At 45.1% G+C, this 14,956-nt stretch overlaps 2 protein-coding genes and 1 long non-coding RNA gene across 3 annotated transcripts; 1 reads left to right on the forward strand and 2 right to left on the reverse strand.

Annotated features, from left to right (window-relative positions):
• Positions 1–1,070: 1,070 nt before the first annotated feature.
• Positions 1,071–3,275, reverse strand: LOC139063972 (uncharacterized). The gene is made up of 2 exons (XM_070547241.1): positions 1,959–3,275; positions 1,071–1,110 (listed from the first exon to the last, which is right to left on the reverse strand). The coding sequence occupies exons 1-2, from the start codon at positions 3,074–3,076 to the stop codon at positions 1,071–1,073; spliced, it is 1,158 nt and encodes a 385-aa protein (XP_070403342.1). The 5' UTR covers positions 3,077–3,275.
• Positions 3,276–9,853: 6,578 nt separating this feature from the next.
• Positions 9,854–12,564, forward strand: LOC139063953 (uncharacterized). The gene is made up of 8 exons (XM_070547208.1): positions 9,854–9,958; positions 10,043–10,147; positions 10,220–10,252; positions 11,187–11,234; positions 11,347–11,438; positions 11,519–11,829; positions 11,924–12,130; positions 12,213–12,564. Exons 2-8 carry the CDS (start codon positions 10,115–10,117, stop codon positions 12,275–12,277), a joined length of 789 nt encoding a protein of 262 aa, XP_070403309.1. The 5' UTR covers positions 9,854–9,958; positions 10,043–10,114; the 3' UTR covers positions 12,278–12,564.
• Positions 12,565–12,815: 251 nt separating this feature from the next.
• LOC139063955 (uncharacterized) lies at positions 12,816–14,444 on the reverse strand. The gene is made up of 2 exons (XR_011517275.1): positions 13,093–14,444; positions 12,816–13,005 (listed from the first exon to the last, which is right to left on the reverse strand). It is a non-coding gene; the product is annotated as an uncharacterized lncRNA (long non-coding RNA).
• Between the last annotated feature and the right edge of the window lie 512 nt (positions 14,445–14,956).

Consider the following 14,956-nt stretch of genomic DNA (forward strand, 5'->3'; position numbering starts at 1 on the left):
CGCTCTAGGGAAGATAGATCCTGTGTTACTTCCGGACCTAGGTCTAATTGGCCCAAATAGTGGTTTAGGTACAGCTTTGCGATTGGTCACTTCTTGTTCATTTTGTCCTTGCTGAGTAAGATTACGAACATGGTTACTACCAGAGGTTGTAGCGGGAAAACCAGATTCCAAGGCTACACCTCCTGTGGGAGTTGTAGTGTTTACAGGTGACTCAGAGGTTACGCTTCTCAACTCGCTAATTGGCGTTGTTTTAGGTCTTAAAATCAGCGGAGTCACCAGCTGTAAGAGAGAGGAAGAGCTCCAGTCGGGCCCCCCATCCTCAACAGGGGCTGTGGTAGTGAAAACATCAGGGATTTCAGTAGTAGTAGCACTAGTAGTTAAAACAATATTTGGAACTGTGGTTGCATCGTCAGGGATTTCATCTGTCTTTGTTGTGGTCAAAACATTGTTTGGAACCGTGGTTGTAACATCAGTTTTAATAATTGCTACGTCGAATGCAGGCAAGGATGCTGACCTATGTTGCATCCGGCCTGCTGAATTGTACTTAACTTGATCATGGTGTGCTGCCTCGTCATTGACCAAGTCATCTGGCGTATGCTCTTGTGATGGGTCGACGAGTTGCTCCTCGGCCATCGTCTCCATCTTCACCTCCTCCAGCACCACCATCAGACCCCATATTGTTATCCAAAACAGAACTGTTATCAGGCTTAGCACGCCCTTCTTTTCTCCGGCCATCATGCCGGTTTGTTACGTCAGACACGATACTGCCCTGAGTTTTGTCTTTGACTTTCGTGCAGTGTGTCAGATGATGCCACGTCGATCCTCCTTCGACCTGGACTGCTGTTGGCGTTGCTCGAACCACTTTGTAGGGACCCTCTTGCCGCGGTTCGTGCCACTTCTTCCTGAAAACTTTGATGTACACCTGGTCTCCAGGAACTACTGGCCCGTCTGCGCCTGCGCTAGAGACGAGCTCCTTTCTCTTTTCCTGCAAATAGATGGCTTTATGGATGCTGGTTAGTTGCTTGATATAGCTTTTGAATTCAAGCTCTAGCTGCTCCAATGAAGGCCCCTTATGGGGTCCTCTGAGCTGAGGAGCTGGCATTGGCCTGCCTGTTAGGACCTCATGAGGTGAAAGATGCGTGCTTCTGTTAGTTTGCATGCGATAGCTCATTAAGGCAAGCGGCAATGTATCAACCCAGTTAAGGTTAGTACAAGCACAGATTTTGCAGATTTTAGACTTCAACGTCAGATTTGCTCGCTCGACCATTCCTTGGCTCTGGGGGTGATAAACTGATCCTAATCGTTGCTTTATCCTTAGTTGTTGCAACACACCTTTAAGGACTTTTTCAACAAAAGCAGGACCATTGTCCGAGCTTATTTCCGACGGGATACCAAAGCGAGGAATCACTTATCTGACTAGAAATTTTACCACTGTTTCTGAACCTAGATCTTTAGAGGGAACGGCTTCGATCCACCGACTGAATCTGTCAATGATCACCAGCATGTACCGTTTCCCATGCACAGATTTAATCATGTCAACATAATCAATGACCAAATGTTTGAAAGGACCTTCGGGCACTGGAATGTGTCCAGCTGGGACTGTGATGCCCTTTTTTACATTGTTCTCAGCACAAATGTCAAACTGATCTATTACTTCCTCAACCATGGCTTTTAGGTATGGTGACCAGTAACCTTGTTTGTTAAGTCTTTTCAGAACCTCTGTACGACCACAATGATCAGGACCGTGGCTTTCCGAGATTAGCATTGCCAGCAGGGAGACAGGTGCAACGATCAAGCCCTCATGTGACCTCCACAAGCCGCTTGAGTCCATTGTTGCTCCCCTTTTTCTCCAACACTGCTGCTCGCTTTTCTCTGCCTTCTCCTGAATCAGAATGATGTCTTCTGGTGTTATTACAGGCTCTAATGATATTACAGGTGTCAAAATGGCTTCTTCACACCTGGAGGCAGATTTTGCAGCCTCATCTGCTGCATTGTTGCCTCTGATAACGTCACAGTTGCCCTTGCGGTGCGCAGGGCACTTTACAATGGCCAATTTTGACGGAAGCATCATTGCTGAGATCAGCTCGCTGATCTGCTTTCCATGAAGTATAGGAGTACCGTCCGTCTTCTTAAAACCTCTTTGTCTCCACACGCTTCCAAACAGGTGACAAACACCATGTGCGTATGCAGAGTCAGTGTAGATAGTTGCTACCTGGCCACTTGCCAACTTGCAAGCTTTGGTCAGGGCTTTGAGTTCCGCTAGCTGTGCAGAACAGGGTTGGTCACACTTTTCAGCTTTTACTGTTTCAAATCTGTCATCTACTTTTTCCACAACAGCAAACGCTGCATGGTTTCCTAAGTAGTCTCTAAAACATGAACCATCAACAAAATAGGTGACATCAGATTGATCGAAAGGAGTAGATTCCAAATCAGACCTCAGCTTAGTGTATCTTGATACCTCAGCTATGCAGCAATGTGGTTCTCCTTCAAATTCAAAGGGAACACTGTTAGCAGGGTTTGTTGTGGTACACCTCTTTATGACAACGTCAGGGTATGTCAGTAGTGGCATATACTGCAGGCATCTTGCTTGATTTAACACAAACTTCCCTCGGTTGATTAGTTCAGATATTTTGTGATGTGTGTAGATGGTGACAGGATATCCCATTGTTATCACTGAGGCTTTCTCATAAGCATAATGCAAAGCAGCCAATCCTTGATAACAAGGGGGCCATCCCTGTGCCACATTGTCAAGTTTTGCACTGTAGTACGCAATAGGTTGTTTCCGACGTCCACTGCATGTGTCCTGCATTAACACTGCAGAGGCATACATGTCATGTCTGTTTGCGACGTACAGCAAAAATGGTTTTGTGTAATCAGGTGTTGCTAAACTTGGCGCAGTTTGCATGTCTTGTTTGATGGTTTCAAAAGCTATCTTAGCTTCATTTGTCCATTTTAGAGTTGATTTTAAAGACTCACTTCCAGCATCTTTAATCAGTGCCCTGAGTGGTGTGGTTTTTTCAGCATAGTTTTCAATCCACTCGGAGTTGAAACCAGTCATTCCCAGAAATGTCATCATTTGTCCAACAGTTTGTGGTTGTGGAGCTTTGCTCACACCTTCCACGTGTTCTGGTGAGATGGCGACAGTCCCATGGGAGATTACTCTCCCTAGGTACTCTACCTGTGGTTGGCAGTACTGAAGCTTTGTCAGAGAGGCTTTGTGTCCTCCCCGAGCTAACTTCTGGAGAACTTTAATGGAGTCACGATGACAATCATCGATTGTTCGTGCACAGATCAGTAGGTCATCAACATACTTAATCACAGTGCTGTTCACCTCGATGCCTTCGAGGCTCTGTTTCAAAATTTGATTAAATATGTGTGGACTGTGTTTTAGCCCTTGTGGTAGCCTTCTGTAAGTGAGCTGTCTCCCACGAAATGTGAAAGCAAAAAGATATTGTGATTCTTTGGCCAATGGGATGCTAAAAATGCTGAACACAGATCATTTACTGTGAAGTATTTAGCTTCCCCATCAATGTTACTCAGTAATGTGCTTGGGTTTGGCACGTCTGCGTCAAAGTCAGTGATCACGTCATTTACAGCTCTTAAATCATGTACCAGTCTGTACTTGAGCCTGTCTGCTTTTAGTACTGGCAAAATTGGAGTATTACATGTGCTATAGGTTTCTTTTAGTACTCCTGCTTGAATTAGACCTTTAATCGTTGCATTTATACCCTCTTCTGCTTCTGGTTTTAGTGGGTATTGGGGTCGATAAGGCAGTCTTGCATTTGGCTTCAATTCCACCTGAACTGGAGTTGCCGATGTTACCAGTCCAACATCCGTGTCATGTTTAGACCATAGCTGGTCTGGAACCTGTTTTAGCATGTCAGATTTCAACTCGCTTTGAACTGTTTCTGATTCTGCTACATCTTGCATGTGTTTTTTGTTTGCGACTGTTACAACCTGTGGTTTTGACATCATGGTGGTGCCGCAGAGAATTTTAATCATTTCTGCATTTTTTGTAGTGTAGATTAGCGGGTTATCTGTTTTCTGCCACTCTGTTTTAGTTGCTGTTAACATCATTGGTCCAAGATCTTTTGACTCAAAGCCTTTGTTTACCATTAAGGTAATGTGTGGTGCTGATTCTGGCACAGTGTGTCATTTTTCAATAAATGGGTTTTCTTCCACATTCACAGCTGCACCTTGCTGTCCTATCACGATGTATTGTGACACTAGCCGAACGTGCAAGTTTTTTGTTTCTTTGTCCCATTTTTCTTCAAAGATTCTACTGCATGATGGATCATAAGTCATAGTGCAGTGATAGTCACTGAATGGTACAGTAGCTTCTGGAATTTGAGCTTCAATAAATTTTTCCCATTGTTGAAACATCTCGGCGACTGGCTTGTTAATGTCACCAAGCCAGTAGACCTTAGCGTGTTCTGTCTGAGCAGTCATTTGAAAGTTTAATCCAGAGCTATCTACATAAATTCCTTCTGGTGAGCACCAGATTTTTGTTTTTAGTTTACACAATGCATCTCTTCCTAGTAGATTAACTGGAGTTTGGTCTGAAATCAGAATTGGGATTACGATTTCACTGTCATCAACTGCTAGTTTTACTGGAGCTGTTAAGGGGTTTATTTGTTTTGTTCCCGAGAACCCTGTTGTCTTTACGCTTTTCTCAGACATGGGGAGGTGAGTTGCATAATTTGATTTTATGCACGAGTAGGTTGCTCCTGTATCAACTAACATTGGGACCGATTTTCCTTCTATTTTAACATTGATCATTGGTTCTTTATCGGCGTTAGCTGTTAAAATTGGTAGTTGCTCCTCCCCCTCAGGGCCCTCTGGGCATCCCTAGAATCCTTGTTGTGCTGCCCATGGATTAACTGGACCTCCTCTTCCCCGGTTTGGTCATGTTCCACGACCACGCCCAGACCATTCAGGGTTTGGAATTGGATTCGGACAGCCTCGATACAGGTGACCCATCTGGCCACACCCCCAACATGCACCTGGGAGTGGGGGTCGATACTGCTGCATCCAGCCTTGTCGGGTTGGGTAGCGATTAGGGAAACGATTTGGAAATCGTCTCTGTGGTCCGGACTGCTGTCTACCATACTGATTTGGGTAGACATTGATAACCGGTTGAGATGGAGCTTGAGGCGGGGCCACAGCTGTCTGCAATGCCTGGGTTTGACTGTCACTTTTCACCACTGCTGCCTGGGTTTTGTCCTTGTTCTGGAGTTCATTTATATGCAACTGCGTGAGTTTTCTCTGAGCACACTTTTCTTGCTCAATCATTTTGTTATTGTCTTTCCGATAGCGGTCCACTGCGTGGACTACATGGTCTCTGAACTGTGCATGTGGCATTGAGTCCAGTCCCACAACATCCTCCAGTTTGTCTCGCACAGGAGTCGGGAGAGCGGAAATCAGGGATGTTCGGAACAGAGAAGTCATTATTGGCGTCCCCTCAGGACCCTCCTCCGTCTCCAGCTTCCACCGTCTGAGCTGCCTGTCAACGAATGACGCAGGACTCTCAGTCTCTGAAAGTGGCTCACCTTTCAAGGCTTTGGGGTCAATCCTGTTGGGATATGCTGCTCTTAGTATGTTCCAGAGTGCATTTCTGTGTTTGTTAAACTCCGTGCCGTCAGCCATTGGGTCCAGCATCCATTGAACTCCATTGGATGCGAGCAATGTTCCCATAGCTGATGTCCCAACAACTCGAGCCAAAATAGCTTTGAGATCTCCAAGGGCAAGCATTAGCCCAGTTGTCTCCTGTTCGAAAGCCCTAATCCACTTTCCAGCCCCTTCTTGTATGTCGGGTAGCCGCGAAACCAAACCAGTGAGGTCGAGGCTCTGCCAGGGAATATAATTAGCTCTTGTGCCCTTAATTAAAATTGGGTACTGACCATCATTAGTGTATCGAATAGGTGGTTTTAAGTCATGTCTGGGTCTCAGATCACGGTTTTCACTGCTAGGACCTGGTTTTTCCTTCTCTTGAGTCCGACCTGTATTTGGAGCAACACATTCTGGTGAGTGAATGCCTGGTTTGTAAGAAGGCTTGAAACTTTTCTCCTTGCTTGGGCTAGTGGTGTTCTCACTAACCTCATCTGAATGTGTGCCTGTGAAGTGATTTAAGGATTTCTGCAGGCCCTGAGATATTTCCTGTATAATTTGGTCAACATCGTTTAGCTCATCCTGTACATTTACATCCTTATTCTCAAAGTCAATCCAATCGGCTGCCTTTTCAAAAAATCCTTATGTTCTGCAAAACAATCAATCATCCTTCGTCCTTCTTCACTTACCGCTCTACGTTCTGTACTGCAATATTTTGGATGTGTTCCACGAGGTGGAGTTGTTTCATCTGATTGCTGTGATGTTGAAAATCTCCCGTAATTGTAACGGTTCCCAAGAGGGGATACAGCCCCTCTTCTGCTGGGGCCTTCACTTCCTTCTGGGGTTTGTCCAATTTGTCTTTCATTTTAAGGATGGCGTGCTTAAGGTTCTGTCTATAAATCTTTCCTTCATTCCCTTAATAAGTCCAGGATCTGAAGTTCTTTTTCTCTTTTCTGCTTCTTTTCTTGGACCCATTTGATTTATAATCCTGAATTCTCAATTCCAAATTGTCGCAAGCTGCGACATCAAAAGTGCCATCAGATGGCCAAGGATTGCTTAGTTTTCTCGTCCGTTTCGACCACTTTTCTGACATGTGCTTTATCTCTTTTGCTAAATCAGGGTTCTTTGCTGCCAAAATTCCTGCTGGTGTGACCGACATTTTGAAGTTTCAGTAACACTTATTATTCCTCTGATTAGTAAACTAGTTTGTTTATTTATAATTTCCTGAAAACAGAACAAAAATTGAAAGTTGAAATCGATACTGGTGACATATGATGCTGTAGTCTTGAGTAATCTATTGTTGTTCTGTTTGCACAAATGTTCAACAATTTATCTTCTTATTATAAATGCCTTAAAATCAAATCTCTTCTGATTTAACACTAAAGTAAAGTTAGTTCAAAAAGCTTTAGTTATTGTTGAAAGAAAAACTTAATGCCTGAAAGTTTTTATAGGTGAACCTTTTAAATCTGGATAGAATATGTATTTATTTCCCCAGCAGTTCAGCTGTAAACTATGAGTTTTCTGTCACTGCAGAGTCAGGTTGGTGTGGGCCACTGCATGGAGCAGGCTAAAATTAGTTGTATCCCGAGTCCGAGCTTGTGTGTGAGCAAAACTCAGCCCACAGGGTAGGGTTTCTCTACGCCCTATAGCTCACCAACCAATCCACACACAGAGGTGGAGTCAGAGGCGGGATCGCTTCTGTACTTCTGTGTCTGTGTGTGTGTATGGAACAAGCCCCCACAATGCCGCTCAGAAAATGGTCCCAACCCGGAAGTAAGAAAAATTGCAGTTCCACCCTCATCCGCTGGGGGCTGGTGCCAGAAGCGAGCAAATCCTCATTGACTCCCATGTTGAAAATGCCGATTTCACAGCAGAAATAAACATGTTTACAGCCTGGTGCCAAAACATGTTTTTTGTCTAAATTATCTAGTTTATACTCATGACAACTCTGAGGGGGGTGAATTTTTTTCTAACTCTTCTGTTTAAGTGTATTGAAAGCCTAAAATTCTGTATAATTAATGAGCATCCGACACACGTGACCGCCGCCTCAGACCCACGTGACCACAGAGCTAGCTCCGTGGAAAGGCCTCAGTACAGCCTCGGCCCCTCCTGGAAGCTGTTTCGGGATTTTGAGTGTCTGTGCTTGTGAATTCTGTTTTGGATATTATTGGTGCAATTGTTGGACAAAATGACTTGCAGTGGTATTAATTGCACTAATAGAGCGTCCAAGGAGTCTCCACTTCATTTTTTTCGGTAAGTTAAAATCTATATTCGTATTTTATGTCACTGCTGCCTTTAAACTAGCTGAGTTTACCGAAGTAGCTAGCTAACTATCAGTTTAACATGTAGCATGTACTGTTTAACCATGAAATTTAAATGTAAAATACGGTAAAATAATTAATAGGGCATATTTAGATGGGTAATATGGTAAAAGATCAAAATGGGTTGAAATATGACGGAGCGCTAAGAGGGAGACTTCTGTGTCCAATCTTCCACCCGGTAATCCCCAGCGGTCAGGCCGGGCAGCCTGACCGATCCGGCGCCTACTTGCTGCGCCTAGCTGCTGCGTGGTCTGACCGCTCGTGGAGTTTTTCATGTCTGACTTTAACCGCATCTAATACTGTATTATGGCGTGAGCGCAACAGCGACAACTTAATATCGATGTGTAAGCAGCCTGAGTGGTAGGGTGTTTTCATCTCAACCCTTAAAACCTCCAGCAGGCTTGGAGTGACACCTGTGTCCATTCTAACATCCGGTAATCCCCAGCGGTCAGGCCAGGCAGCCTGACCGGTGCGGCGGCTAGTTTCTGCGCGGGCTGACCGCTCATGGAGCTCTCAGAGACAGATCTGACCGGAGAAATACTGCAGCTCGGTGAGAAGTCTATAGGGCATACAGCGTTTCCCTTAAATCCCACCGCCACGCCGACAAGATCCCAAGTTTCTTTGTTTTTGTTGGCGCTGTTTACCGAAGAAGCAGCGGGAACTAATATGTTGTCGCTTGTGATCACAGCCGGCGGGTAGCAAGTATGTACAGTCTATGATTTTACCTCTCCCTCCTGCAGTCTTCCCCTATTAAAATTTAAAATGTGTAACTTCATGTATTGGGATGAATGACTAATATTCATGTTAAACTCAAACGTTAGGCATTTAGGGGGAAAAAACAAAATAATAAACATTATACAGATGTCAAATAAATCAAACTGTAATTAAACAATATATTTTCAAAGTCTCGATTCTGGATAAAATCCAACAACATATGCTTTATAAATAAACACTACACATGGCTTTTACACACACACACACACACACACACACACACACACACACACACACACACACACACACACACACACACACACACACACGTTACATTGTGATTTCTTAGTAAATATTCTATTTGGCGAGAGATAAATTTTATTGTATTTATCCTAGTGAATCTATAATTAAACGGGTAAACTAGCAGTAGTACATCCAACATCAAAGAAAGTAAAATGTTACTATCAGGAGAGGGAGAATGATTAAGTGGTTAGCAGCAGTGTGCTAGATGATGGCCCCCTCCATGAGGCCACCACAGCTCAGCAGAACATCATTGTAGCTTCTTCTGGGGAGAAAAACACTTGGAGAAAAAATAAAGTTAACAGCTGAAATAGCAGGAAATAATACAGTTAAAGAGCAGATTGTAGAAGAAAGAAACCCCTGGGTTAAACTGGTCTGTCTACTGCATAATGCTGAACTCTAACATGTGTCCTCAGGGAAGGACCTGATTGGTGTCCAGAACCTGCTGAAGAAGCACGAGGCTCTGCAGGCTGAGATCACAGGTCATGAACCTCGCATCAAGGCTGTCACCCAGAAAGGAGAGACCATGGTGGAAGAAGGTAGAGCAGGTCTGGTCCTGACATGTTTCTGAGGTGTCTGCAGGTTCTGGCTCACTTTGTTTGGGTCCAGGTCACTTCGCTGGTTCAGAACCCTCGGCCCGTCAGAACATTCTTATCCACCACGTTCTAACACCAGACCTGTTAACCCGACAGCAACAAGTGGCTCCAACTGACGATGAGACCGGGAAGGAGCTGGTTCTGGCTCTGTACGACTACCAGGAGAAGAGTCCTGGAGAGGTCACCATGAAGAAGGGCGACATCCTCACGCTGCTCAACAGCACCAACAAGGTTCGTGTGCCCTTCACAGCCGAGGAACGACCTCCAGCTCAGAGCGAACATCTCCACACCTGCTTTGTGTTTGTGTGACTTTAGGTTGTTTTACTTGAACTCGCGTCTTTAGCTGAATGAGGATGGAGAGACGGGTCGGACCTGGAGCAGGTCGAGGTCTTGCAGAAGAAGTTTGACGACTTCCAGAAGGTCGGACTTTTCCTCCTCTCCGTCTTCCAGCAGCAGCTGTCAGATCAGCTCAGGTGATAATCAGCAGGTGCTTTTGTCCTGCAGGACCTGAAGGCCAACGAGTCCCGCCTGAGGGACATCAACAAGGTGGCATGTGAACTGGAGTCAGAAGGTCTGATGGCTGAGGAGGCTCCTATGGTTCAGGCTCAGGTGAGCGTCACCTGTCTGCAGCAGCTGGTCCCTCTCACTTCCTGGTTTAACTCTGCTCGTCTCTGTTTGTAGCAACAAGAACATCTGGGTTCTGCTCCTGGAAAGGTGCGTGTTGTCCTCCGCCTCAACCAGAACCAGACGTGGTGTTTTTGTTACCACTCATTTGTTTGTTTACAGGATGAAGCCGACTCTAACCCTGGCTTTCCACAGGAGTCGTCAGCAGCACGTTACTGCAGCAGCACGTCATAGCTGCTGATAGGAACCGCTGTGGTCAACAGAACCTTTTCCACCGGAGCCGTCAGCAGCGCGAGTCGGCCGCGTCTCAGGAGCAGCATGTCGCGGCCTTTACGCGCCGGTTCTATTTTCTACGCGCGACACCTCTGAAACGGGTCGAGTTCGACATTTTTGGGGGAGGAAAGACAGGAAATCGGACGTGGAAATTGAGAGAAGCTCCCGAGATTTTCAGAATAAAGAAAGTACTGCCTTCCGGTTGCTTTAATTTTAAAAACAGTTACTAACTGTGCGGCCCCGTGAGAAGTTATCACCTAGCTAGCGGTCTCCTTTGTTTTTCAGGTCCGTATTGGCGATTATAAAACGGACAGAACATAAAACACAAACCATGTTGTAGTTTTCTCCTGCTTGTTGTTGTGTTTACTGACGAAGTCACTCGTGTGACTTCGTGCTCGGTCGGTGACAGCTGCTCCCCTGCTGCTTCGCGTCTCGTGGGAAGGGCCAAGCAGCAGCTTACGCGAGCAAGACGTGCTGCTGCAGTAACGTGCTGCTGACGGCTCCCGTGGAAACCCGGGGTAACACGGCGTCACCCTGAAAGGTGAGTTCATTCAGCTGATCAGAGGTCACCTCTGATGGCAGCAGTCACGGCCGACCGTGCTGACATCACACAGGAATTCAGGTGACCCGGCAGGCACCAGGTGCTGGTGAAAGTGGGGACATGTCAGCTGGTTGCCATGGCTACAGTTATCTTTATGCATCTGTATGACTGCTGACTGGTGTGTGTGTTTCCTGTGACCTTTGACCTCAGACCGTACGGTTGGGCGTTCAGACGACGGCTAACTTTAATTCCATCAAGGTAAGAGGAAGCTCTTCCCTTCCTGTCTGAGCGATCCGTCTCCAGGTTTCCTTGTCCGGCGTCCAGCCCGCTGGCGTCCACCTTCATCTCACTGGGTTTGGTTTCTCTCCAGGAGCTGAACAACTGCTGGCGCTCGCTGCAACAGCTGGCTGAAGACCGGAGCAACATGCTGGGCAGCGCCCATGAGGTGCAGCGCTTCCACAGGTACCCCGCACACTTATGCGCCGCTTACGGGTCAGTAGAGTTTGGACCCACACTCAGACGGAGTTCTGATGTCTTCTCAGAGATGCTGATGAGACCAAAGAGTGGATCGAGGAGAAGAACCAGGCCCTGAACACAGACAACTACGGCCACGACCTGGCCAGCGTTCAGGCTCTGCAGCGTGAACATGAAGGCTTTGAGCATGACCTGGCAGCTCTGGGTGATAAGGTCCGCTTCCTGATCGGTACCAGGACCCGGGTTGTCTCTGGAGACACGTTCTTCATGGTTCTGGTGACTCCACCCCAGCCGTTCCTGATCAGCGATCAGCGGGGTGCTTTCCTATTTAAGGTGGATGGAGGACACAATTTGACGCCAGAAGATTGCCTCAGTTTTGGTAGTAACCAGCCACTCGTGTTACCTCTAGTGTTCCTAGGATTAATGTTATTTCGTAGTGTTTTTGCTCTTATATTGGATTTACCATTCTTCAGGATTCCTGTCGACCTCATTGGATACTGACCTCTACTCCAGGATTTGGATATTCAACACACGGACCTCATCACCAGCCTCCATAACCCACCTCTCATCTCACCCAGTGCCCCATCCACCAGGACGCCCCGCTTCTCTCCACCTCTGCTCCCTCTCCTGCGCTTCCTCTTTACCTCTCCCTCCTCCAGCCAACACATACACCCACCACAGTAAGTCTGCTGAACACCTCTGCCTGCCTACAATGGATTTTGAAACCAGAACCTAAGCTCACCTGTGTTCTCCCTCCTCCAGACGCTGAGCTGTTGTTGCAGTTCCAACCACAGACTTATCTGTGCACCTTAAGTTCCTCCTTATAAATAAATCATTTTTTCCATCAGTTTTTGGTCAGTGTTGTATTCTGCATGTCTTGGGTTAAGTACCTTCCTCCAAACATGACACTCCTCTTCAAAGAGCAAATCTGTTCAGCAAATTCTGACAGACAGACCACCATTCTTCTGTCATGATGCTGTACAGGACATTTTTAGAGTTTTTCTTTTTAAAGATAAATAGGATTACATTTAAATAGCAATACTTTCACATTATCATTTTCCCACACTTCTGTATAACTGTATTTTGTTGTTTTTCAATAAAGAATGACAAATTATTTAAGTTTGGATTTGTTGCACACAAATATAGATCTGTAAAAAATATCTACAAAGCTAATGTTTACATAAGTATGATTGGGTTTTGCAATACGCCACTATTTTAGTAAGATTTTCAAACCAAGTAAAGTTAGTAAAGAACACATTTCTATTGTCTGCTAAGAAACTGTTGGGATTTAAAATGGGCCTGTTGTACAAATAACTTGTAAATGATTATTCCTCACTTTTGTCTTAACCAAAGAAATTCCAGTAATTGAGCAAAAACATTTATTTTTAACACTACATTTTATAAAACAGGGCGCAAAGTGTCGGCACATGTATGTATGTATGTCGATGGTCCGCCCCAACCGAACCAGGAGACACAGACGTCAGGGAGGCCAAGGTTGTCGCTGCAGCTCTCTGGGCACCACGCCTCACTCAGCTGTCTCCAATGATCCAAATGGCTATGGAGGAAAAAATAACAGGTTTGTCATAATTGTTTAAAGTACAAAACCATACATGAAGTGGTGAGACAGGTATGTGGAATTTACACTTGCTGCTTTGTGTAGCTGATGTTGGAGACACACAGGCTGCGACCTTTTAACAGATCTAAGAAAAAAATGAAACTTAAAAACTCCAAGACCTCATGTCATATTTACTAATCAGCTATGGCTGATTTATTGTTTGGATCACAGTGAGTTACACTAATTCTAATATATTTTTATTTCTATTATACATACATACTTTTTAACTGTTATTTTCACATGACTGTTATCGGGCTCTCTTGTTCTGGTTCTCATGATAATTCCGTGTCTTCCAGTAAGTTATCTTGTGCTTACTTCATCTGTATAATGTCTCTTTACTTTTGGTAAATTGTACTGAGTCCAGAATAAAGACTAGTTGGCTGTACAAGATACAAACAAGTATTACATTTTGGAAATATATGAAATGTATTTAGGCTGCTAATTTAGCTCGAATACTAATAACTGCCATATTTTCCGGACTATAACTCGCACTTTTTTACATATTCTGGCTGGTCCTGCTACTTATACTCCGGAGCGACTTATATAACAAAATATGTAGGCTACACCGCGCTGCTGCGGGCCGACTCCGACCCACACAAGAATGAGTTCCCCTGTCCCGCTGGGAGGGTTTAAAACACCGCCAGCATCTGTTAGAGCCTGTGGCGGGGTGCTGAGGGCCGGCTCCAGCCCAGGAATGAGCTCTCCTCGCCGGCCGGGAGGGGTGGAAACACCGCCATCCTCTCCTCTGCTGGCTGTTGTTCATTCTGTTATGGTTACCGGTGCTTGTGTTGCAATGTGAAACGCTTGGTCTCAGATTTTGTAAGAAAGATAATAAAATGTCCCCCCAAAATACGACTTAAATATATTTTCTCTTCTTCATGATACATTTAATGGCTGGTGCGACTCAGGAGTGATAGCGCCGAAAAAAACTACTGAAAACTTGCTCAAAGCAAAATGTTTTCATTACGGAAATAAATTATAAACTTACCGATTTAAAACTTTTTTAATACTGGTACTTCTCACGAACAGGCGCAGAAAACCTCCACCTAAACTCCGTGTGAGGTTCAGGTCGATGGGTGTTCCAGTTAGCTCCGGTTGGGTTGAAGCTAGGTGGCTACATCCGTTAGCTCGGCTCCCACCTCCGCTTTAGCTTTGGGTTAGCCAGGGTTAGCTTCAGGTTAGCTCGTAGCTAGTTCGCCAGGGTGTCGTCACTCGAGCCCAGCCTTACAGCCACACCCTCAGCGCTTCCTCTCTTCCCTTTTATGGAATTGTCTGGGCTGGACGGAACCTGTGACACGGTCAAAATGGCGGTGGTGGCCACCTCCCATTATAGACAACAAACGTGTTATTGAAGCCAATGGAATCCGTTTGTCCAGTATATGTACAGTCTATGGTATGGAAAGGAGCGCACACACGGCTGGTAGGTGGAGCTTGCACTTCTGCACTGGCCCTTCTGTCTAGTCTAAGCTTGAGTCTGTACGGAGAAACGAACAGGCCGTGACACCAAGTGCATTCAGTCTTCAAAATTTAACAACTCTCAAACAGCTTTATAACATTACAACACAGGAAAAAGTCAACCACAATAGAGACCGAATCAGCAGAAGAAAAATCAGTTTCTCTCTAATTTATCCAAGCAATAGTTTAAAACAAAAATCAGAGTATTTGAGCTTTCACCAAACCTTTTTCTTATTTAACCTAACACAAACCATCCATATTTTGTCAAACACTTCCACGCGTAAAACAACCACACTTATTAGAGCTTTCACACTTGCATAAAGATGAGAAAAACACACTTCAGAGCAATTTGACACCAAAGCAACATTTCATGCCAAACACTCAACACACATAAACATTATTATTTATTTATTAATCATAATCTATATTTCTCATA

The sequence above is a fragment of the Nothobranchius furzeri genome, chromosome 18, assembly GCF_043380555.1.
Source record: "Nothobranchius furzeri strain GRZ-AD chromosome 18, NfurGRZ-RIMD1, whole genome shotgun sequence".
NCBI lineage: Eukaryota > Metazoa > Chordata > Actinopteri > Cyprinodontiformes > Nothobranchiidae > Nothobranchius > Nothobranchius furzeri.

Coding starts and splice junctions, on each gene's coding strand:
- LOC139063972 (XM_070547241.1), bottom strand. CDS start 3,076: ATGATGACATTTCTGGGAATGACTGGTTTCAACTCCGAGTGGATTGAA. Junction 1,111..1,958: donor GCTGCAAAATCTGCCTCCAG/GTGTGAAGAAGC, acceptor AGGTCCTAACAG/GCAGGCCAATGCCAGCTCCT.
- LOC139063953 (XM_070547208.1), top strand. CDS start 10,115: ATGGCTGAGGAGGCTCCTATGGTTCAGGCTCAG. Junction 10,253..11,186: donor TGGGTTCTGCTCCTGGAAAG/GTGCGTGTTGTC, acceptor CTTTGACCTCAG/ACCGTACGGTTGGGCGTTCA. Junction 11,235..11,346: donor CTAACTTTAATTCCATCAAG/GTAAGAGGAAGC, acceptor GTTTCTCTCCAG/GAGCTGAACAACTGCTGGCG.